This window comes from Exophiala aquamarina, assembly GCF_000709125.1.
Source record: "Exophiala aquamarina CBS 119918 chromosome Unknown aczIA-supercont1.18, whole genome shotgun sequence".
NCBI lineage: Eukaryota > Fungi > Ascomycota > Eurotiomycetes > Chaetothyriales > Herpotrichiellaceae > Exophiala > Exophiala aquamarina.
In genome coordinates this window covers 295,042-318,214 of record NW_013550570.1, presented here as the reverse complement: position 1 = coordinate 318,214, position 23,173 = coordinate 295,042, and the positions used below count along the sequence as shown (strand labels likewise).

General features: G+C 50.9%; 11 protein-coding genes across 11 annotated transcripts; 8 read left to right on the top strand and 3 right to left on the bottom strand.

The window, feature by feature from the left end:
- Positions 1-142: 142 nt before the first annotated feature.
- Positions 143-1,309, top strand: A1O9_11582 (beta-lactamase; the record flags this gene model as incomplete). Its single annotated transcript, XM_013399478.1, has 1 exon — positions 143-1,309. The coding sequence occupies one exon, from the start codon at positions 143-145 to the stop codon at positions 1,307-1,309; it is 1,167 nt and encodes a 388-aa protein (XP_013254932.1).
- A 936-nt stretch (positions 1,310-2,245) lies between these two features.
- Positions 2,246-3,195, top strand: A1O9_11581 (uncharacterized protein; the record flags this gene model as incomplete). The annotated part of the gene is made up of 4 exons (XM_013399477.1): positions 2,246-2,288; positions 2,366-2,846; positions 2,901-2,951; positions 3,021-3,195. 4 exons carry the CDS (start codon positions 2,246-2,248, stop codon positions 3,193-3,195), a joined length of 750 nt encoding a protein of 249 aa, XP_013254931.1.
- Positions 3,196-3,550: 355 nt separating this feature from the next.
- On the bottom strand, positions 3,551-4,513 carry A1O9_11580 (alcohol dehydrogenase; the record flags this gene model as incomplete). The annotated part of the gene is made up of 4 exons (XM_013399476.1): positions 3,551-3,625; positions 3,692-3,787; positions 3,852-3,959; positions 4,025-4,513. 4 exons carry the CDS (start codon positions 4,511-4,513, stop codon positions 3,551-3,553), a joined length of 768 nt encoding a protein of 255 aa, XP_013254930.1.
- Positions 4,514-5,354: 841 nt separating this feature from the next.
- Positions 5,355-6,715, top strand: A1O9_11579 (histidinol dehydrogenase; the record flags this gene model as incomplete). The annotated part of the gene is made up of 2 exons (XM_013399475.1): positions 5,355-6,419; positions 6,476-6,715. 2 exons carry the CDS (start codon positions 5,355-5,357, stop codon positions 6,713-6,715), a joined length of 1,305 nt encoding a protein of 434 aa, XP_013254929.1.
- Positions 6,716-7,586: 871 nt separating this feature from the next.
- Positions 7,587-9,035, top strand: A1O9_11578 (uncharacterized protein; the record flags this gene model as incomplete). The annotated part of the gene is made up of 2 exons (XM_013399474.1): positions 7,587-7,782; positions 7,819-9,035. The coding sequence occupies 2 exons, from the start codon at positions 7,587-7,589 to the stop codon at positions 9,033-9,035; spliced, it is 1,413 nt and encodes a 470-aa protein (XP_013254928.1).
- Positions 9,036-9,209: 174 nt separating this feature from the next.
- Positions 9,210-10,127, bottom strand: A1O9_11577 (uncharacterized protein; the record flags this gene model as incomplete). The annotated part of the gene is made up of 1 exon (XM_013399473.1): positions 9,210-10,127. One exon carries the CDS (start codon positions 10,125-10,127, stop codon positions 9,210-9,212), a length of 918 nt encoding a protein of 305 aa, XP_013254927.1.
- Positions 10,128-10,959: 832 nt separating this feature from the next.
- Positions 10,960-12,552, bottom strand: A1O9_11576 (uncharacterized protein; the record flags this gene model as incomplete). The annotated part of the gene is made up of 2 exons (XM_013399472.1): positions 10,960-11,223; positions 11,275-12,552. The coding sequence occupies 2 exons, from the start codon at positions 12,550-12,552 to the stop codon at positions 10,960-10,962; spliced, it is 1,542 nt and encodes a 513-aa protein (XP_013254926.1).
- A 558-nt stretch (positions 12,553-13,110) lies between these two features.
- A1O9_11575 (DNA-directed RNA polymerase I, II, and III subunit RPABC1) lies at positions 13,111-13,945 on the top strand (the record flags this gene model as incomplete). Its single annotated transcript, XM_013399471.1, has 3 exons — positions 13,111-13,212; positions 13,270-13,355; positions 13,417-13,945. 3 exons carry the CDS (start codon positions 13,111-13,113, stop codon positions 13,943-13,945), a joined length of 717 nt encoding a protein of 238 aa, XP_013254925.1.
- A 2,061-nt stretch (positions 13,946-16,006) lies between these two features.
- A1O9_11574 (uncharacterized protein) lies at positions 16,007-16,762 on the top strand (the record flags this gene model as incomplete). Its single annotated transcript, XM_013399470.1, has 1 exon — positions 16,007-16,762. The coding sequence occupies one exon, from the start codon at positions 16,007-16,009 to the stop codon at positions 16,760-16,762; it is 756 nt and encodes a 251-aa protein (XP_013254924.1).
- A 344-nt stretch (positions 16,763-17,106) lies between these two features.
- Positions 17,107-19,747, top strand: A1O9_11573 (uncharacterized protein; the record flags this gene model as incomplete). Its single annotated transcript, XM_013399469.1, has 2 exons — positions 17,107-17,130; positions 17,183-19,747. The coding sequence occupies 2 exons, from the start codon at positions 17,107-17,109 to the stop codon at positions 19,745-19,747; spliced, it is 2,589 nt and encodes an 862-aa protein (XP_013254923.1).
- Positions 19,748-20,424: 677 nt separating this feature from the next.
- A1O9_11572 (uncharacterized protein) lies at positions 20,425-21,935 on the top strand (the record flags this gene model as incomplete). Its single annotated transcript, XM_013399468.1, has 2 exons — positions 20,425-20,847; positions 20,970-21,935. The coding sequence occupies 2 exons, from the start codon at positions 20,425-20,427 to the stop codon at positions 21,933-21,935; spliced, it is 1,389 nt and encodes a 462-aa protein (XP_013254922.1).
- Between the last annotated feature and the right edge of the window lie 1,238 nt (positions 21,936-23,173).

The window sequence follows — 23,173 nt, the reverse complement described above, 5'->3', positions numbered from 1 at the left end:
CGGACGAGAATCAGTACGCACCAATGCTCTGCAGCCCGCACGAGGTCGATAAGTATGTAAGAGGCCAGGGCCCATGCTCGTGTGATGGGCTGCAGCTTGGAATGCCAACTGCTTTGCAACTCCTCGTGGATTGGCAATCATTATGGCTGAAATTCAGGGTACCTATGGTCCGGCATTTCAAAAGCTCGTAGATCTTTTCCAAGATAAACTCTCAGAGGGCGAGGAGCTTGGCGGGGCCATAAATATTAACATCAGCGGTGAAGATGTTGTCAACGTCTGGGCAGGCTATACCGACCAGGCCAAAACCACATCATGGGCCGCAGATACGATCACGAACGTGTACTCCTCAACTAAGACTGTTGCTGCAATTGCCATCCTCGTGGCCCATGAGCGTGGTCTGCTGAGCGTTGATGACCCTGTTGCTAAACTGTGGCCAGAATTTGCCGAAAACGGGAAGGAAAAGATCCTTATTCGACATGTCATGTCCCACAACTCAGGGGTTTCAGGTTGGGAAGGTCCCATAACAATGGAGGAGGTATGTGATGTGCCCTATTCCACTGCCAGACTGGCAAAACAAGCACCATGGTGGGAGGCAGGCACTGGCAGTGGCTACCATGCCACTACACAGGGTCATCTCTTAGGCGAGATCATCCGACGGGCGACTGGCAAGCCTATGAAGCAATTTGTTGCGGAGGAACTCGCCGGGCCCTTGAAAGCAGACTTCCAGATCGGAGCAAGGGAGGAAGACTGGCCTCGAATCACACCAGTCGTCCCGCCACCTCCTCCATCCTGGGATGTCAACAAGCTTGACCAGACTGGCATAGTGTACAAAAGCCTCTTCAACCCTAGAACAAGCGCGACCTTCTCACGGACGCCCCTATGGCGGAAGGCAGACATGTCTGCGGTTAATGGCCACGGGACAGCCAAGGGCCTCAACCAGATATTACGTGCAGTGACGCTATCCGGGACATCCCATGATGATGCGAAGCTGTTGTCACCTGAGACCGTTCAGCAAATCTTCCGAACGCAATCTGAGTCAACAGACTTGGTCTTGAGCATACCATTACGGCTCGGAATAGGTTTTGCTATCGGCGGTGGACCGTCAGCTCAGACTTTCAATTACTTGCCACAAGAAAAGATGTGTTTCTGGGCTGGATGGGGTGGTAGCTTTGCTATCTGTGACTTGTACCGTGGCGTCACCTTTACGTATGTCATGAACAAGATGGGCACAGGCATTATTGGTAACGAGAGATCAATTGAGTATGCTAGGATGGCGTGGCAGATTCTCAAGCAGGGCGAGGATGGGTGAGGCTTTAGACATTACACTTGACCTTACGAGCACAATAGGCGAATGGAGCGGAACCTTGGCAGATGGGGATCATTTCATGTCTCACGTAGAGTCATTTGCATACCGACCGCCCACAACCAGCGGCCAAGGTCGAAAGCTGATACCAAATTTATTCAGTCATGATACACAAGCCTAGCCACCACAGCTGAAAGGCTTATTCGGAACTCCTCTACACACTCCTGCTCTGTCCTACCGTCGACCACTAAGCTGATACTACTAGCCTTGCTGCTGCTGATATTCGTGCCCGAACTCATTAGCCATGCGCAGGTAATGAGATGCACTTGGTCGGTTCCATTCTCGATGCCATTGATGTTAGGCTTTGTCAGAATATGGAGCAAACCTCGGTTCTATTCCCGCCTAGTTGGACCTCCGACCCTGTTGTCCAATGGTCGACTCTCAAGCCGCAACCCTTCGCGAAACCTTACATCTTCAACGCTACTAGATATTAAATGCCAAGAGGACCTTGTCCCGGTACAGTAACTCCGAATGATTCTCGGATTCCAGGCCCCCACAAGTCTTTCAGCTTCGTTAATGCAGGTGACCTTCTTTTATAGTATAGTCTTTTCTTGTACTAAGACTCGCCCTGGGGTGAACCAAACCATTCCTGCTAAGTTTTCGTAATAAGTCGACTCTACAGCCGAATTTGATACCGAGCTGGCTGCCTTGCTAAGAATTGCGATCTTATGCATTGATAGATGGCATTGTAGGCATAAGGATAGCTCAGATTTGTCATAATCACTTCGCCTGGAACCCGTCTAGAAGGATTACGGATAATCTGATTTGAAATCAGACAACTCCTTGAAAACATGTTATTAAAGCTCGCTTCCTCATCCTTTGGAAGGGGCAGCCACCACTGTATCGAAGATTGCGGAAGCAGCAAGCAAGCGAGGTGACACCATGGCTCCACCAACAGTGGTCCTCATTACTGGCGCTGGCAGAGGTAAGTTGTAAGTTGGTCGTGAGATCAGTCTAATCCCTATCTGCTGTTCTGATAGTTCTAACAGCACTCAAATCTAGGCATCGGCAAGGCTCTAGCAACCACATATCTCTCATTCCCTGACCACGTTGTTGTTGGAACTCTTCGCGACCTTAAAGGCCCGCAGGCGGAACAACTGCGTAGCTTGCCTGCAGCGAGCGGCTCACGTTTACTGTTGGTTGGCATCGAAAACACAAATCTCTCGGATCCCAAGAACGCCATCGAAGAAGTTGAAGCTGCCGGTATTGACTATATTGACATCGTCATTGCCAATTCGGCCGTTTCGATCGGCGGCGGTCCTCTAGAAGCTGTTGACCTCAAATTTTTCAACGCAAGTTTTGATGTCAACGTGGTATCCGGTCTTGCACTGTTCCAGGCAGTTCACAAGCTGCTCGCCAAATCGAGCGACCCGAAGTGGATTTCGATTTCGAGTCGAGGAGGGTCTGTCGCAGCTCCACTTCCTTGGTACCCGTACGCTGCTGCCTATTGTATGTCAAAGGCCGCACAAAATTGGTTCACACAGTAGGTCTGGCTCAAGTTGGTACACTCGCATGCTACCTCTAATGCGATTTACAGAGCTCTCCATATTGGAAACCAACCACTCACCGCTTTTGCGGTCCATCCCGGGTAAGTCATTTCTGAGACAGTGAACAGATCGAAGAGTCAAAGAAATTCGCTGAGAAGTCTACCTTGCAGATTTGTTTCGACAGACATGGGAATCGCAGCAGCTACTAGTGCGGGCATTGCCTTACCCGAAACTTCCAGTGAAGAGAGTGCCAAAAATATCATAAATTTGATCGGTTCAGCGACACGTGAGAATAGCTCGGGAAGATTCTTTGATGTTGATACTCGTGAAGAGATTCCTTGGTAGATAATGGTCGCATGATCTAAGATCGGCGTCGATCGGGAACTCAGTCATCCAATCCTCTATATCGAAGGACGACTCAAAAAAAATAGCCATATCTATACTTGAGTCTTACTTACCTTTGTCCTTGTACCGCCTTAGAGCATGGCGCTCATACACATGCGCCTACGTCATCCATTGTCCGCATTTCAAGAACAAGGATGGGCACAATACCAAATCGGAATAACTGAGACGGCAGGAAGTTTAACACTTTCTGCAGGTGTAGCTATTATGAAATTCATATTTGGGTTGCCTCAAAGTTGCAGTGATGGATGAGTGTTCTTGAAATATTATCTCCCGACGTTATACTTCCTCAGATTCGTCACCCGAGCAAGAACCCAGCATCCAAAACTGAGTTTATACCTGTCATAGACTTGTTTTCAGCTACTGCTTGCACCTGTTGAGCGACATCCTGTGTATTGAGAAGGTCAGAATATGGAAACCCTGCAAGTCAAATCTGGACACAATGAATACATGCCTCTACGGTGGCGAATCTCTTCAAGCTGGATTTCTGTTGGGCAATTTGCAACCGCTCAGCAGAAAATTGGCGGCCCCAGTCCTTTCCCAGTCAATGATGTCCTATGGTAGTTGAAAGCACCAGAATCGAGGGTCAGATGTCTCACCGTCATCAAGATTCCAGGCGAGATCGAGTTCACTCGTACCCTTGGGCTTACAATGCCCGCCAGGCACTTGACCAGATAAATCTGCGCTGCTTTGGTAACTGCATATGGCTGTATGTTCTCATCAGTTCATACGGAACTGGCAGGCACAAATTCAATCATTGAGAAACACGCACCACAGAGCTCCCACTCGGCTTGACACCTGCTACGCTAGCAATAGTCACAAAAGCGCCATCTTGCTCACCCAGATGCTTTGTTGCAGCATGCAACAGGATCAGATGGCTCTTTACATTCATATTCCAACATCGATCCCAGTCTGCCTCGTCGATGTTGTCATCCAGGTTTGTGAAGTTGGTGATGCGTGTCCAACCGCCATTTGAGACAACAACATCCAAGCGTCCAAATCGAGAGACCACCTCATCCACAAGCCGACGGATCTCAGTCACACTGCTGATATCTGCTTGCACAGCAAGAAAACGTCCAGATGGATTGGTGGAGCTATGACCTATGGAGTCCTCCATTTCTTCGAGGACAGCCTCCGCTTTGGAAGGCGAAGAGTGATAGTTTATGGCAACATTATAATTGGCCGCAGCAAGGCGCTTTGCAATGGCAGCGCCCAGGCCTGCAGAGGATGCCGTAATGAGGCTAACTTTGACAGCAGCCATGGCTGGAAGCAAGTCGTGATGAGAAGCGTGCGGTCAGGAGGAAGAGACGAGCTACTTCAGCATGTCCAGTCACTGGGAAAACATTCCGGGCAACATCGCCCAGGTTTAGCACACGAGCAGATCAATAAAGTAAAGCTACTTCTCACTCCCAAATATCGGGTGCTAAGATGCCCTGTTTGTTGTGAAAGGTGATTCGGACGATCTTCTTATTGGCACTCCGCAACGGAGAGAAGGCCTTCCAGGCACCAGTTGAATTTGATGCACGCTATGTACAAGGGACAGCCTAGTGCAAAATAGTGCTTCAGTGTTCGAACTTCGTCTTTCTTTTGCACGTGCTCGGAGATGTGTCAGAGAGAGAGGGTGAAGATCTCGGGATACCCTACCTTGCCATGTTGAACGACCGTGTGTAACTGGTTGCTTAAATTTGGCACCGGTACAATACACCGAGGCTCCCCGATAGCCCCGACTTCATAACGAATCTGCTCCGTCAACCTTACGGCACCGGCCCATGACGGTGATACATGCACCTCGTCTCTGATAGTGTTAAGAATGGACCATGAGATGAGGTAAGCCACGCGAACGTCGGAGAGCTTGCTGCATGACCAGCTCCAGGACCAGAGCACCTGGAGTGAATGCCGTTCAAAACACGTCTTTGGGTTCTCTGCTAAGGTGGATTTACTAACAGGTTCAGACGCTGCGCCAATCATGACGAAGCAGGTACAACATAACCATTGAGATAGTTGTATACATCTGCCCCCTTGTAGTTGGATTTCGAGAACGACCTTTTTCACCCTTCTTGGTTTGCGTAATTACGTCCAAGGATCTGCACCACAGTGTCACCATGGCTCCGATTCATTTGAAAACTAAATCTCAGGCACAGATCAACACTACCTCCAGTGAATTGGACGTTCCTGCCATCGTCCGCTCAGTGATCAGCGATGTCCGTTCGAAAGGTGACACCGCTGTCCGAGGGTATTCAGACAAGTTCGACAAATGGACGCCTCAGGCATTTAAGCTCTCTAACCAAGATATCAAATCCATCATTGCAGGAGTACCACAACAGACGATCGATGATATAAAAACAGTGCAACATAGTGTGCGTACTTTTGCAGCTGCACAGCGCGAGTCTTTACAAGACTTCGAGATGGAGATCCGACCTGGTGTGCACCTAGGTCAAAAGAACATTCCCATCGCATCCGTGGGAGCATATATTCCTGGCGGCCGTTATCCGCTTCTGGCGTCTGCGCACATGACCATTGTGACTGCAAAGGCTGCCGGTGTTGAACGCGTGATTGCTTGTACTCCACCCATTCGTGGCGAAATCCCTGCAGCGACTGTTGCTGCGGCGCATCTTGCTGGTGCTGACGAAATCCATATCCTCGGTGGCACTCAGGCTATTGCGGCCATGGCTCTAGGGACAGAAACAATTGGAAAGGTGGACTTTATCGCAGGTCCTGGCAATTCATTCGTCGCCGAAGCTAAGCGCCAACTCTTTGGCGAAATTGGGATCGATTTACCCGCAGGACCGACTGAAGTTCTGATCGTCGCTGATGAGAACGCAGATCCTACTACAGTAGCAACAGATTTATTGAGTCAAGCCGAACACGGCCCAGATACTCCTGCAGTTTTGGTGACGAATTCGAAGAAACTCGGCGAAGAGACAATAAAAGAAGTCAACAGACAACTGGCGATTCTTCCAACGAGAGACTTAGCCGGTGTGAGCTGGAACACGTATGGAGAGGTTATTGTTACTGATACTTTGGACGAAGCATACGCTGTTGCGGACACGTACGCGAGCGAGCATGTGCAAATACTTACAGAGGCTCCAAGGAAAGCATTAACCGCGATGAAGAACTATGGTGCGCTGTTCCTAGGAGAGAAGACGTGCGTAAGCTATGGCGATAAGGTAAGTGGTGGTCTCAAGACGCCTCAGGCGCCATCATCCACTAACCGCTTCTCTAGTGTATCGGAACCAACCATGTCCTTCCAACCAAGGGTGCTGCACGGTTCACGGGCGGCCTCTGGGTGGGTAAGTATCTCAAGACTGTAACCTATCAAGAGGTCACGTCGGAGAAAGAAAGTGGAGATTTAGGTAAGCTATGCGGGCGAGCTGCGAGAGCAGAACTCTTTGAAGGTCACGCAAGATCTGGTGATGTGAGGGCAAATAAGTATCTCGGAGAAAAGTTTGAGTGGCTTTCGTAGGTGGGACGACTGGAGCTACCCCTGAGCCCCGGTCTGGATCGTAATTATCGTTATGCAGAAGGTTTGGGAAGGGCGAGCTACTATCCCGATGGAATTCTACTTCGGGATGTATCTATGTTGAGATATAGGCATATCGGAAATTGACCTTGAGACCAACATTGTTTGGTTGCCATTCGTGATCGACCTATTGCTCAGTACGGAGACCGACCACGCAACATGGCCCAAGTAATGTCTGCATCACTTCTCACCAAGTTGGCAGAACTTGCACTTAGCTCCTATACGTTCATTGGACGGCTCGTTCTCAAATTTTGGGGAGATAGAGTGGCTGTAGTGAGAGGGCACAGCAGAAGCACCAGCGGTACGACTCCGCGACGAGGCTGGCCTTCCATGAATTCAGCCTTGTGTATGTCAGCACGTGACTGAATCCACACGTAGCCGTCCTCGAGCCGTCCTCGCACCGTCATACTGAACCACTCAGACTTCGTACGACTTCATGCAACTGTTCCTCAAGGCGAGATATCAACGACAATGATCTAAAAGCCTTGTATAAGTTTTTTTTCCTCCTAGTTAATTACATGTTCGTGAAAGGACATTCTTCGCCTGTCCCATTCCAAAAATCCAAGCGTGAAGATAACGTCGACATCGTGATGTCAGACTACTAAGGGCCTAAAGTTTAGACGGCGACGATCTCCCCGGAGCGACACGCAGAGCCTCATGAGTGATACAAGCATATTGATCAATAACTCCTTGGCGGATCGATACTAGTACTTCCCTAGCCTTTACACCCTGAGGACGGCTAGTCCTTCGCCGCCGCAGAAAATTGACTTACCTACCAGGACCCAGTGTGGATCATTCTCTAGCTTCAGCCGACATGAAACTGTATAATATAATTCTCCCTGACCGAGATCCAAAATCTCGATGGGACATTGTCTTCGACGACAACACCATCATTTCCATGGTACCAGCTGGAGAGGCAGCTTCGTCACCGCAGCCGGCATCCATCCTTCTACCAGCACTGTGCCACCCACATATCCACCTTGACAAGCCTTATCTCTTGACCTGCAACTGTCAACACCACCCATCCCAGCCCCAGTCACAGGAAGACTCTCACCCAAGTCACTATCCCGACTACTCCGACTTGACGCCCCAGACCGGCACATTCGGCGAAGCATTATCATTCACCGGGCAGGCGAAAGCGCGGTACACGCCGCAGGATCTTTACTTGCGGGGTTCGCAGCTGCTCGCGACATCGCTGATTCAAGGCGTGACGTCGTGCCGGGCATTCGTCGAGCTCGACCATGTAACCGGCACGCAATGTCTCGACGCCGCTTTTGAGCTCGAGAGGGCCTTCAAGGATAAAGTCGACGTCCAGATCTGCGCATTTGCACAAGATCCGGTTTTCAGCTCGGAGCATGGAGGCGAGAATCGGCAGATTCTGGAGGATACGTTGCAGAAATACGCGGGGATGATCGCAGCGCTGGGGACGACGCCGTATGTGGAGGCGAGTGTCGAGGCGAGCCTGCAGAATATCTCTTGGGCGATTCAGGTCGCGTTGAAGCATGACTTGCACCTTGATTTCCATTTAGACTACAGTTTGAATGAAGGCGATGAGTCGGGGCCGATGGTCTGGGAAGTGATTAGATTGCTGAAAGAGGCGGACTGGAACGCGCGAGCGAAGCGCGGAAAGACCATAGTGCTGGGACACTGTTCACGGCTGACGATGCTTAGCAACAAACAGATGAAGACGTTGGCAGCCCAGATTCGGGACTCGAAGTTGCCTGTACACTTTGTGGGCTTGCCTACGAGCGACCTATTTATGATGGGTCGGCCGAATAGTGCTGGTGGCAATGATGGGGATGAAGGGGGTTTGAGGACGGCACATCGCCCAAGGGGAACATTGCAGATACCCAGCATGATACGCGATTCCGGACTCGATGCATGTCTGAGCGTGAATAATGTCGGCAATGCATTCACGCCGTGGGGATCGGGAGATCCGCTTGCCCTTGCATCGTTGGGGGTCGGTGTGTACCAGGCCAGCACGGAGGCTGACGCTAGGATTCTGCTGGAGTGTGTCAGTACCAGGGCGCGGCGGGCAATTGGACTAGACTTGAGTGGTCGTGATATCAGTGGTGGCGAGGAGGCGCAGAGTCAAGACCTGCTCTGGGAAGGCAGGAAAGGTGATATCCTCCTCATCAAGAATGAAGAGTGGGTGGGTTGCCCGGGACATCTAGGATTGAAGATTCCGGCAAGGCAGAGGGTTGGTATTAAGGATGTGGTGTGGGATCCACCGGAGACGAAGCTTCGGGAGATCTTGAGATAGCTACGGTAAGTGATCGTTTTTGGGCACACAGGCGTCTTTCCTACTGCTTAGTGGGCTTGAGGATTGAGCATATAATATAATGGTAAATTCATATAAAGATGGGACTTTTCTCCTAAGCAGCTATCATTCACAGCGCGATACAAAAGGACATGTTTCCCATCGTCTCGCCTGTCCCTACTTCCTCCTCTTCTCCGCATCATCCTTAATCCAGCCGGCAGCCTTCTCCTTCCACGTCTCATCCCAGCGACTCAACGCACTCCTGCCCTCCGTAATATCCGCGGCCGCCCAGGTAACCCTGGCCTGGTCAAGCGCCTCATCGACATCCTCGTCGGGAACAATCACATAAAACTTGCCCTCCTCAATCTTCCTAACACCATACTCAGCCACTTGGGACCCAAGCCACGCACCACTGGGCTTCTTCTCGCGCGCAACCTCGTCGCTCACCGGGCCCGCATTCCCGCTGAGGCCCGTGAACGTCCAACCGGGGACGAGCAAGTGCGCTGTCACATGCGGCGCGTAGCTGGGGTTGCCCTGTGTACGGAGACTATGGCTCAGCTGCTCGGCAAGCGACCTCACGGAGGCTTTGCTAGCGTTGTACGCCGGATTGCCAGGCGGGTTGGTGATGCCTTGTTTGCTGCCTGTTAGGACGACTGCAGACGGGCCGGTGGATTTCTGGACCAGAGGAATGAGGACACTGAGGCCGTTGATCACGCCGAACAGGTTGGTGTTCAGCGTTTTCTGGAAATAGGCGATGTCTTCCCAGGGTTGGGCGGTTGTGGGCTTCACGGACGTGCCGGCGTTGAGGAGCAGGAAGTCGATGCCCTTGTTGGATGGGAAGTCTGTGGAGAGGGACTCGCGAACGGACAGCCATGCAGAGTGGTCGGAGACATCTAGGGGGTAGGTTTGCACTTTGCCTTGCGAGTCGATTGATTCCAGTGCGGATCGGGCTTTTGACAGGGTTTCCTTGTTTATGTCCAAGAGAGCCAGGTTCATGCCTTGTCGCCGACAATGGGCTGCAAAGGCGTATCCTACGCCTGATGCAGAGCCGCTGATGAGCGCGAGTGCACCCGGTCTGAATGCTGATGCTGACATATCTTCGGACGTCGGTGCTGTCGCTACCAGATCGTAATGTGGAAGCTGAGCGGGGTACCTTTGGTTGATAAATACGCTTCAGTCGCGGGGGATGCTTCGGCGAAGCTGGCAGGGTTGTCGAGAGTGATCTATTGTTCAATAAGCGGGCGCTAATGCTGATGATTGACTTCAATGGATGTCTTCGCGCTGAAGCAGAGCAGTACCCGAGGTAGATAACCAACTCAGAGAAAAGGGATCAAGGCCTGGGAGACGTGATGTCCATCTGGTGGAATAAATATATTCCGGACTCGGTGATTCTCCGCAAAGAGACACTGATACGTATGCACATACACAGGGTGGCCGGCAGGACGGCAATGGGCAACTGAGTATTACAATTCGTTGTCCTGCATAGATGGTGTTAAAGCCACCATCGAAAAAGGAGAAAGGTTGCTTTCTCAGAGCCTTCGGTGAATGGTGCCGTTGAAAACATGACTGAGTGAAACGAACAGGATGGTCACAGAAATAAGTAGAATTTTGTCTCTAATAATGGAGGACAATCAGAGGCAATTACTGATCGTCGGCTAACGCTCAATGTTGGCATATTCAGGATAAGCACGGCCTGGCCAGAGACCTAGGCACATCTTTCCCTCCCATGAAACCGGTCTGCAACACCTCACCGCTCACCCATCGGCAGCGGCGTCATCGTCATCCTCGATCTCCCGAACTTGAATGTCAACGTCGAGGTGGCTGACAACCCAGGTACACCCCCAGAGAAACAGTAGGCTCGGTCCACCCAAAGCCAGAATGCTCACCCAGAGCTTTAGGGTTTCGTAGATTGCTGTGTCAGTCATGTTCAGGCAGTTGCAACGGCCCCGTTCTCTTTATCTTCGAGGCTGGCTTCCTTTAGGTCTTTGGTGGCATCGGCAAGGCCGCCTTTCTCGGCCGCTTCTTCAGCATCTGCGGTTGGGCCACCGTTGAGGGCGGTTTCCTTCAAGGCGGGCTTCTTGGCTTGGTGAGTGCGGCGGCCAGAGGTGCTGGGAGCAGCAGCAGCAGCAGCAGCAGCATCGTCAGCCTCTTTCTCCAGTTTCTCGATTTCCTTCTTGGCTTTCTCGATGTTCTGGTTCGCGATTAGTGATTCGTCCTGATACCATGACGGCAATACTCTTACCTTCTGAGTCTGGCTGTCTTGGTCCTTCTTCCACGTCTCGACCTTGGCCTTCAGTTTCTCCACAACACTTGGAGCATCGGCTTGAGTGCTGGGAGGATCCACTCCTACACGGGCCAATTCTTCGATGATACCAATGTTCAAGTTGAATTTACCAGCCTCGGCCGAAGAAGCACCGGTCTTCTTGCCCTTGGCGCCCTTTTTCTTGCCTCCACTGCCGACGAAGAAATCCTCATCTTCCTTCTTGACAACCTTCATGCCCTTGAAGCCGGAGTCATCGATGGTACGTTGGGCGCTTGCGGCAAATTCACCTGGTCCTTTGTCGTCTTCACCGGTGCTGTAAGAAGGGTCGAAGTAGCGGATGAGACCTTCAGCAGTACGGATTTGCTCGAGGAAAGCCGGCTCACTGGCCTCTTCCAATTTCTGGTCAGCAACGCGGCGACGCTTCTCCTTCTCATAGGCATCGCGCTCAGCCTTTTGACGTTCACGACGTTGCTGGTAGATTTGATCCTCGTGTTCCTTGTAGGCCTTCTTTGCAGTGTAGTAGTCGTCCTTGACCTTTCGGATATTGGCGTAGGTGACTTGCTGCTCTTGATAGAGCTTCTCGCGTTCGGCCTTCAAAGTGTCATAATTCTTGTTGGTATCTTCGCGAGCCGCTTTGATGTCATCCAATTCCTTCTGATTGTCTTCGTACTTCTGGGCCAAAGCGCGGGATTCGGGGTTGTCGAAAGTCTTTTTGAGCTCGGCATTTTCAGCCTTCTTTGCGTCAATGTCCTTCTGTAGTTGCTCGACCTCGGCGAACTTTGGCTTCTGCTTTCTGATTTCTCGGATCTCAGCCAAAGCCTTCTTCTCGTCGACGACTTTCAGCGAACCAGACTCGATTTGGCGGTCGATGCTTGCGACCTTCGCCTCCAGCTCATCGACATTTCGGAAGTTGAGACGGGAACGAGTTTCCTTTTGCTCGGCAATGAGTTTTTTGATCTCATTGTCATTCTTGGTGAATTTATCCTGCTGCTCCTTTTTCGCATTCTTGTTTTCCTGTTGCTGGAGGCGAATGGCCTTTTGGTCATCAACCAAGGCCTTGAATCGATCATTTGCAGGCGTGGACTTTCCAGGGCGAGCACTGTCGAGTTTGGTGCGGCTAGCATTGAAGCGAGCCTGGGCAGCCTCGTGTTCTTTCTCGGCTTTGGCTAGATCGGCTTTGAATTTGGCCTCGTCAGGCTTTTCAGGTCGACCCTTTTGAGCGGCGTCGGTCGCAGAAGGAGCAGCGGTGTCGGCCATGGTTGTTGGAGGAGATAGCAAGGAACCGAGTTGGAATTACCAGAGGACAGATCGGGTAGCAATAGACGAAGTATGTGGTGATATCTTAAATGGAATGATCCATCCTAAGAGCACATGATGATACAGACGAATGGACAGCAGAGGGCGGTGACAAAGGGCAGAAGATGAACAGAACGACCAGATCAGGACCCCGTGATAGACGGCTGGGTCTTTGCTGGTTTGGATGTCGGTGAAAGTGAAAGTTGAATGGGTGGAAGATATTCGATTCCAGCTGCAGTTCGAGTTGCAGTTCGAGTTGCAGTGTGGAGAAATTATTCAATCGCACGAGGGATGACCTTCGTGCATGTCTGACAGACATTCACAGTAGCTCTTCCTGGACCAAAGCTGTGTCAGACGGACCCCATTTATTCTGCCCGCCGCCAAGCCAAACTTTTCGCTGCGCATGGAGATTCTTTCAAAGTTTGGCCCAAATTCCAGCCCACCGTCGAATGCCAACCGCCAACCCAGTCAACCCAGGCAGACCATACCAACCATCCTCTGTTTCTTTGTGCTATCAACATGGATCTCGACGATCGGCCAAAGTTGTCCGCAGAGGCAGAACGAGAAGTGACGCGGCTCTGGAGAACATGGCGAACCGTGCTGGAGATGCTGGTGGATCGAGTAAGTCTCTTCGAACCATGGCTCGAGAACAAGGAAGACTGACAGACACTCCTCCAGGGCTACGCCATCTCCGACAGTGAAATGACCATCTCTCGAGATGACTTTCAACGCAAGTTCGGCGATCCCCAGACCGGCCATGCAGAGTGAGTACCTTCGACGCAATTCCCACCCTCAACCATCAGACTATCTAACACCCTCCTTCAGGCGACGGCTCATGAAACTACAAGCCTACCCGACTGAAGAAATGATCAAACGCGATACGCCTCGACCGACAAAAGTCAAACCCAATCCACAAACCACCGCAGGCACAATCTGGGTGGAATTCAGCCCCGAGACCACAATCGGCATCAAGCACCTGCGGGCATTTGCCCAACATCTCGACGCCAACAAGATGACCACTGGAATCTTCATCACCATAGGCCCTGTCACAGCCGCTGCTCTGCGCGCGTTTGAGCCGCTGGCCGAGCGAGAAATCACCGCCGAGCATTTCCAAGAACAGGACCTTCTGATCAACATCACGCGGCACGAGCTTGTTCCCAAGCATGTCTTGCTCAGCGCGGAAGAGAAGAAGGTCTTGCTTGACAGATACCGATTAAAAGAGACTCAGCTCCCGCGCATCCAGTTCGGTGATCCGGTGGCCAGGTACCTGGGGCTCAAGAGAGGAAATGTGGTCAAGATCATTCGCAAGAGTGAGACGGCCGGTCGCTATGCCAGCTATCGATGGGTTTTCTGAATGAGCCAAGGTTGTTTCTTACAGCGTGGAGTCTCGGATTGCATATATAAAACGGGAGGGGCATATTTCTATGGTGTGGAGCTTGAAACGGAACCAGAGAATTAACTTGTAAAACCAGAATGGCATGTGCTGCCTAGGTAGGCTGGATACCCATTGAATGAAATGCATCATTGCAGACTTGAGTCGATAGGCCGGCCCCCCCTCCCGAAGAAATCAGATCGTGGACTGGCTGATGAAAGCCCTGCACTTGATCCAGACTCAAAACCACCTTCTCGACGGATGGCAAGGCCGATGAGGCTCGGCGCGGCGCACGTGACATGCCTTTCTATTTCAACGTCCATCGTCAATCCACATGGTCCCACCAGTCCTGGCCTCATGTCCAAAGAGAACAGATGTGTAAGACACGATCGATCATGGCCCTGTCTGCTTGTGACGGCCGCAGGCAAACCTGATAGTACCCCTTTATTGGGTCTAAACTGCTCAGGCTTAGGGAGAGGTGCGTTGTGCACACTTTTGATGCACAGGTTGCGAACAAACATAATTGGAACGGGGTTTTACACATGAAGTTCACACTGCTACGAATGCTTCTTTATTGAATGCCATACAGCCTACCGTGACATGTCCGTAATTATCTCAGCCTCGTCCCTTGGTAGAAGCAAGCTTGGGCAGTGCTTCCGCCTACTTGATTCTGACGTTCCAGAGACATTTCCACTTCGCCCGGTGTACATCATATCATGCATGTCAGGGAGGAGATGACCAGTCACGGCCTTTGCAGCTCCGGCCCTGCTCGCGTTTGGTAGCTCCTGAATCCTGCCACCTGGTGTCCTTTCCGGCCATCCCCTCGCGGACGAGGGGTAGCTACGATATGATGGCTATCACTCTGGACGATACTGACGCGATGATGTCGTCGCTCAAGGCAGTCGTCGATGACTTGGCGACTCTTTTGGCCCACGAAGCACTTCTTAGATCCGCTGGACATCTTCTTTCAAACCTTCCACCTCACCTCGTTCCAAACCCCATCATCCTCTCTCCTCCCACAGCATCAACCAAGCCTTCAAGCTTCTGCTGCTAATCATCGACATGTCATCAAGGCAGGTACGTCCTTCTGGCTCTGGTAGCTTTGCTCTTGTCTTGGAAGAGGATCTTGTTTGGCTGACTTGGTTCACATCTTCCAACAGGACTCGGCCCCTGGTCGGCGTGGGCCACGGAAATTCCGCCGCAGAAAGCATCACAACACACGCATAAACTCTGCCCTCACCGGCACTGCGATGCAACTGACAACCGCAATCTCCGTTGGCGTGTGGACTGCCGAAGAGACAAGTACGGTTCATACACTTGTTGAAGCTTACCACGAGCCAGGCCGCGATAAAACGGTTCAAAAGAGCCATTCATAAGATATTCCGTGCGTTTGGTTAGGGCCATCTCGATCCTCAACATCCATGCATCTTGAACATCATGATAATTTTGATCAAGGCCAATTCATCAGCCGACTTGCCCTCGATACCCCTCCCCGCAGCTTTTAGCCAGACTGGAACATTGTCGAATACCATGATTACTTTCTTCGAGTGCCTTGTGTTATTTTGGTTCGCATTGACGCCCCAACAAGCACAGAATGCTTATATTCATCAAGTGCTCCTCAGCCACATAGGCTACCCTGACCACATCTCGATACCGGACCTGTACTCGACAGACATGATGTCAGGGCCAGACACTGCGCAAGCCATTCGACAAGGTTATTTTGGGTGGGATCTCCCCCGGGGAGTTGACGCAGGTTTAGTCCAGTGTCAACCCTGGGGTTTATAGGGTCTGAAACCAAGACCCTAGTGGCACCGGAACACATATATGTAAGTTCACCTGGGATCCCTCCCTGACCGGCCGCGCCAAGAATTGCTTGTCACCATCGCTGCCATTGTTGTGCTCGGAGTCATTGCTGCAAGGCAGTGAATATTGGGCAATGACATTCACTAACACTCTCCAGATATATTTATTCGTTCTCACTCTTGAGAACTCTCTCTCGTACACAATCTTGTACAAATAATCCCCCATCTCCTCACAACCAAGATGGATTCCGCCATGGGGACAGCGTTTATTTTCCTTGCAAGATCCGCAATCGAGCGGATCCCAAAAGACGAGCTCGAAGACCACACGAGAGGGATTCAGCACATCATTGGGCTGTACCTGCTGGGTACGCAGACCTTGCCAGAGAAGAAGGCTCTGATTGAGCTACACCAACACGCCAACGGCAACAAAAAGCTTGTCTTCGACCAGGGGATCATCGACAGTGCGAGGGCGGATTTCGAGTCCATGACTGGACCTCGTTCGGAGATCGACGATTCGTCTTCCACCGCCGCCTCGGAAGACGAAGACGACGACGAAGAGGGGGAAGATGACGATAGAAGTGTCTTTCCACCAGGCCTGGAGAAAGCCTCAGATGTCCCTGGAGTCAGCAATGCCTGGGGTTTTAGGTGCGAGCTCTGCGGCCACATCTGCGTTCAAACACGCCATTTCTACGCACATTTCAAGGAGGGAAGAGGAGTCGCAGGACTGAGGATTTTCAGAGCCATCAAGGCAGAGTTGGTCTGGTGGGCAAAGGATCCTGAGGGGAACGAGTACACGGGAGAGTTGGTCGAATTGACAGAGAAACCCATGCAACCACCGATTCCTGCACCTTGTGGCAATCAGATCAGAGCAGCAAACAATGAGAGGCATCGAATCAGGCGGGCAAAGGCGGCAGCGAAGAGAAATGTGGCGGCCGGACAAAAAGGCGTCGCAGGTACAAAGGGCAAGAGAGCACAGTCACAAGGTGAGGCAGAGTGACACCAGCGGATACAAAGGTCATGGAAAGAGTACAAATTCGACGATATCTGGACAGATCTCAAGTCTATGACGCCCGATACTGTCGTTGACAGGAAGTGCAAGTTATTTGGACAGTTGCTGAGACAGTTGCGATGAGGCCAACGGAGGATTGTGAACTTGAGAACTGAGAAGTGAGGCAAGTCGACGGGATAACGCCAAGGCACTAACACCCCGCATCTTGGCATTACGGCGGATCACAAGAATAGATCGTGCCATGAACTTCAAAAATTTCCCCACCGCTCGTGTCTGTTCGTTTCTTGCCGTGCATAATCATTTCAGTACTTGTATCTTTTTGTCGCGCAAACATGGGGAAGCGCGGCGGCAAGAAGGTAAGTGACCCTCTGCCCAGGTGTCGTAGAGATGCACTAACATTATATGTAGGGCGGTCGTGGTCGTGGAGGCGGCGGAGGTCAGCGGCCTCGACCTGATAACCGAGTCAACAAGGCGGACATCCCTCGTCACAACGAGAAATTTGAGCGCTACTACAACAACCTGGGAGCTGTGGCTGAGACCGAAACAGAAGACTTCTGGGAAGCAATGAGAAGAGACTTGCCCAACAGCTTCAGGTTCACGGGCTCAAAAGCACATGCCTTGGCTGTTCAAGAGCGCCTGCGAAAATACTACATCCCCGAGATCACTTCTATCACCTACGAAGATCGATATGTAGACGCACCAAAACCCGTCGAGTGGTACCCCGACCAACTTGCTTGGTTCATGACAACTCCCAAGAATGTCATCCGACGATTCAAACCCTTTGCATCCTTCCAGAAGTTCTTAGTTGCCGAGACCGACGTTGGGAATATCACTAGACAAGAGGTGGTCAGCATGATTCCGCCACTGCTCATGGATCTGAAACCACACATGACGGTCTTGGACCTTTGCGCTGCTCCTGGGAGCAAGTCGGCGCAGCTGATAGAGATGATCCATGCCGGCGAGGAGGATCGATCGAGACAAGTCGCTTCAAATACAGCAAAAGGCCTGGATCTCCCTGAAGGAGAGGAGTTCGTTGACGACGGTAGATCTACTGGACTTCTTATCGCCAATGATGTTGATTACAAGCGAGCCCACATGTTGGTGCATCAAATTAAGCGACTCAGCTCTCCCAACATCATCGTTACTAATCACGATGCAACTGTCTTCCCTTCGATTAAGATTGCGCCCGTACCTTCGACAGACGGGAAGCCCAACCAAAATAGGTACCTTAAGTTCGACCGCATCTTGGCCGATGTACCCTGCTCGGGCGATGGTACTGTCAGGAAGAACATGGAGATTTGGATGAACTGGACTCCTAGTAATGGTCTGGGTCTCCATGCTACTCAAGTTCGCATCCTAATGAGGGCTTTGCAAATGCTCAAAGTTGGTGGCCGGGTTGTCTACTCAACTTGCAGCATGAACCCTGTGGAAGATGAGGCTGTCCTAGCTGAGGCAATCAGCCGATGTGGTGGAGCCCACTTGGTAGAATTACTCGAGACCAAAGATTATCTCCCTGGTCTCAAACGTTACCCAGGCTTCAAAAAGTGGTCTGTGATGGACAAGACGGGTAGGATCTGGAATGATTACAACTCTGTCTTGAAGCAAAAGGAAAACGGCGATGACGAAGCTTTGAACCGACTATCTGCAAGCATGTTCCCGCCAGCGTCAGACATACCGCTTGATCGAGCCATGCGCATCTACCCACACTTGCAGGATACAGGTGCCTTTTTCATTGCCATACTTGAGAAGAAATCTGAGATCAAAGCCAAACAAGGAGAAAAGCTGGCTGTGTTACAGGACCCTGTAAAGGTTGAGACATCGGAGTTTAATATCGTCAAGGTGGAGACTGCTTCCAATGACAAAATTGAGAACATAGGAAGCCCCGAAAGCAGTGCGCAAAAGCGAAAACGGGACGATGATGAGGCGGTGAGTATACCCATTAAACGAGCTAGAAGCCAAGATGGCGTCGAAAATGGTCCAGCCTCTCTGAGCGAGCAGGTAGCGGCGAGTGCGACGACTGAAGATAACACCAAACCCCCCGAAAATGGTCAGACACCTGCATATGAGTCGGCACAAGCGGCTCCATCGAGGCCTCAGAAAAGAAGGAATCGCGATCAACCGTTCGAGGAGCCTTACAAATATCTGTCCCCATCGATCCCTGAACTTGATCAGATCACAGAATTCTACAATCTTTCCAGCCGTTTCCCCAGAGACCGATTCATGGTCCGAAACCCGGAGGGGACAGCAACCAAGAATATGTACTACACCAACGCCCTAGCGAAAGAGATTTTACAGGAGAACGAAGGCAAAGGTCTCAAGTTCGTACATGCAGGTCTCAAGATGTTCGTCAAACAGGACGCACCTGCGCCTGATGTATGTCCCTGGCGGATTCAAACCGACGGGCTACGGCTGCTCGAGACTTGGGTGGGCAACGAGCGGGTTGTCAAGCTGCACAAGAAAGAAACGCTACGAAAATTACTGATTGAGATGTTCCCCCGCTTCCATGGCGAGGAGTACAAAAGTCTTGGCGAGGTCGGTGAGCAAATCTTGAAGCTCAAGATGGGGTGCTGCGTGTTGATCATAGAGCCCAGCGATGCTGAAGACGGCCTGAGTGAGCGGATGGTGTTCCCTCTGTGGAAATCGGTGCAGAGCTTGAATTTGATGCTACCGAAAGAGGAGCGGAGGGCTATGCTTCTTCGACTTTTCAACGACGATACACCGCTTGTGAACCTTAGCAAAGGATGGGCTGGCAATAAGGGTCAAAGTGGCGAGGAGCAAGGTGGGCTTTCCAACGGTCAGGCTGCTGCCGGCAAACCGATGCAGCACGCAAATGGAACTCTGGCGTTGGAGACGAGGGGCCGTAACAGCAGCTCACTAGAGCCTGATATTGAGGCTGAGCTTAAGATTGGTGAAGCCCAGGAAGGAGATGCGCAATTATCCGACGACGATGATGGAGGCGTTCAACTGGCGTAATCTTCAGTCATGATCTGTCTGTATTAATCGGAGATATTCGGCCTGTAGGTGTTATTCTTGAAGTCCCAGTCTTACAGATTCTCTAATATCTTAAGTGGGTACTTGAAGAGATGGCCAGGTTACTTGCACAGCCCTCCTTCAGTTTCTGGCTGTGCGTGTCGTATATGCATGTTTGGCAACCTGCTCACCTACCAGGATCGGATACGTCGCCTGTTGGGCGGCTAGGGTCTGCTCAGCCGCCGTGCCTGGTACGCCAACCTGGGCGTCTTGCTGCAAGGAGACATGGACTACCACCATTCACACATCTAAGGCTTGAGGAGTGCGCCTTGATATAGGCTTTGCCCAGTTCTGCTTGTTGGACACGAAACATTGTGTCTTTTCGGCGGCCTCTTGCCTTTCATTTTTAGTCGCTTTCGTTCCAGCTGCAGGCTGGAAGCTTTTGAAGATTCATTTCTTTTATCAAGTCTTTCGTCATCTTTAGGATTTGAATATCCTCTTAAAGCCTTCAGCTTTACCACCTGACAATTTGGAGCTTTTAAACCCTTCTGCTTTAGCCGAGCGGTTTCCTGCAATCATGCTTTAACTAAATCCCATCACACGCGCATTTTCGACCTCGCGAGCCAGAGATTCGACGCGGGAGTCTTATAGTACTACCGAAGTCTTCCGCCAGCCTCAAGATGACTGATCCAATCACCATCCTCGGGGCTGCGGCTGCTGGCCTCCAATTGGGCGAGGCTGGTTGCAAGGCTGTAATCGGCGGCATCACTTTGCTGCGAAATCTGCGAAGAGCTCCTGAGCGCATGGAAAAATTACTTCATGAGACGGAAGCATCCATTGCGCGACTCGAATTCGTCAGAACTACGGTTCTGCTGCCAGGCTCCGCCGTCGCCGTTCAGTTGACGGTAGACCAACTGGCGCGGCTGAATGTCGTCGTATCTGAAGGGGAGGAAGCAATGCAGGCCCTGGAACGTGAAATTGAGGAGCTTGTCCCTCTGATTGGGTCAAAGGCTGGTCCATTGAAGAGGACTTGGAAAAGTGTTGTTTCTCTTACGAAGGAAGATGAGATCACAGCCCTTCTCGAAAGCATCAATCGTGCTAACGTGAGCATACTGTGTGAGCAGGCAATCTTGGGCCTAGAGTCGGATGCGTCGCTTCTGTACGAATATCTTTCTCCTTTCCATCTATTGCTCGTACTCCACACAACTAATTCCTAGAATCACAGGAGCGAACTGCAACACATCTCTTCAAATGTTCAAAGCAATCACCAAGCCATTCATTTGACAGGTTACGAATCACTGCAACAAGTACGGCGCAGATCGTTGATCGCAATCAAAGCTACATCCTTCAGACCAATTACACTTTGGCACGGCTACAATCCAATCAACACAGCCACGAGGTGAGCCTGAAATCGATTCAGGATTCAACACAATCGATCCAACATCAAATGGCGACACTTGTGCATTCATCTAACTCACAAAATGACATGATGAGAAATGACATGATGAGAGTTGCCGTGCAGTCAGCCATACGCGAGGAACTCCCAGCCCTGAGAGACGCTGTGATAGGTCTGATGATTGGTAAAACTGAAGAGCTATTCCGAGACCAGCGCATTGCTGCCGCTCAGCTGTCAAAGCATGAACGTGCAGAACTGGGATCACAGGTCGCGGGACAGCTTATGATGCATCCCAGCAAACTACAAGAGGCTTCGGAACATGTCTTCCCGCCGAAGGGAGGCAGTAAGCCTTGCAATTGCTTGCCATTAAGGTTTTTATCATCTTCCATATATGGCCTGTTCGGTGTCAAGGTTGAATACTCATCTCAGCATCGCCGATCATGTAGTTACTATCGATCAGGAAGACAGTCTTGGAGATTCGCAGCATCGGCGTGTTTGCTTCCGTTCGTCCAAAAGACAGTAGAGCTGGGCTTGAGTCTGACTTCAGAGGCAGTTTGTTGCTCGATCGCCCCCCCGCTTACTGCGTATTTTACCGTCGAACGATCCCAGTCACCAATTCTGAAGTTATTTGACGAGTTCCCAAGTCGATGTGGCAGGAGAATTTCAGAAGCTGATGGTATTTTTGATTGCCAAATGGTTCTTCAGCAAGGAGATGGAACTTTGTTTGAATTTGATTTAGACATTCTCGCGGTTAGAAATGAGCTCATTGCTTTGACTAACAACTTTGAGGCTTAAGTCTGCTTGAAAAGTGTATCAGGGTTTGACAAAGATCACTATGGCAATACCATGCTTCATGTAAGTTGCAATAACTTAGTTTGAGCTCAATTGTCACTATCAATGAATAGCAAATCTTCTACTTGGCAGCAATAATGACGCATCTCATATCAGAGGGCTTGCAACCATTGTTTCAGTGGTTTATTGAACTCTCTCTCGCTTCAGGGTCCGATATGTCCGCTCTCACAAGCTCTGAATTGTGGCTACTACTACCAGGATTCAGAAGAGATGTGTCCTTTGTAAGTGTCACGCCCGAGCTACAGGGTATTTCTGTGCATGAACGGCAATTAACGATTGGAAGGACCCTCCCTAGCAGTGCGGCCGGCCTGTGTCTGCTCATAACAGCCACAGGATTAGCTTTGGATATTACTCAGAACATCCTACAATTGTATCGTCTCATGCAGACATATGGTATGGACGAACACTTGGGTGTTTTTCCAGGACTGGATCATAGACTGATTGAGATCTAGCTCTCGGTTTCGGTGAAATTGCCCCCTAATACTTTCTCGGTCAAAAGGATCACTGGTCAAATATCTACAAACCAACACTCTGGAGAAGCTGATTGATGCCAGCGGAGGTGACCCCATGTGTCTCGCATTAGGGTGGTTGGACGGCTTGAAAGTTCTGTGCGACTCTGGATTGACCCATGAAACGCTCTAAAATTGACAATTCTTGATCAAGACTTTGTCTCTTTTGATTTCCTTTTACCGCGTACAAGCTTCTTCGATATCGATATCTGGGACAGCCATGCCCCGCGGAACTGGATATTTTCGTTCTTGCAAAAACTTATTGTCACGTATACATTGTACCCAGTGTTGCTCGGGAGTTTGAATTCTGATATGAGAAGAACAGGAGAAGCGTTGAAGAGGAGAGAGCTTCTGGGTCTCAGATGTACGACAAACATAGAGGCACTGACGAGCAGCTTCAAGATGCCTCAATCATGTCCGGCTCAGCCTCTATGTACCACTACAAAGTGTTGGATCCCTGTTCTGCAAACTCCGTCAATATCTTGGAAATACTGTATGCTGCGGGAGTTCAAGAAGTTGACCTGTTGGGACGAGAATTACGAGTGTCCACTGTGTCCATGGGACTGGCCGACACACTATGTTCCACGACGGAATCATTGTGCGGAATGGTTTCTTGAGAAAGGCGCAAGTCCAACCTTCGGGGCGGCGGATACATGGCCCAACATCTTATTC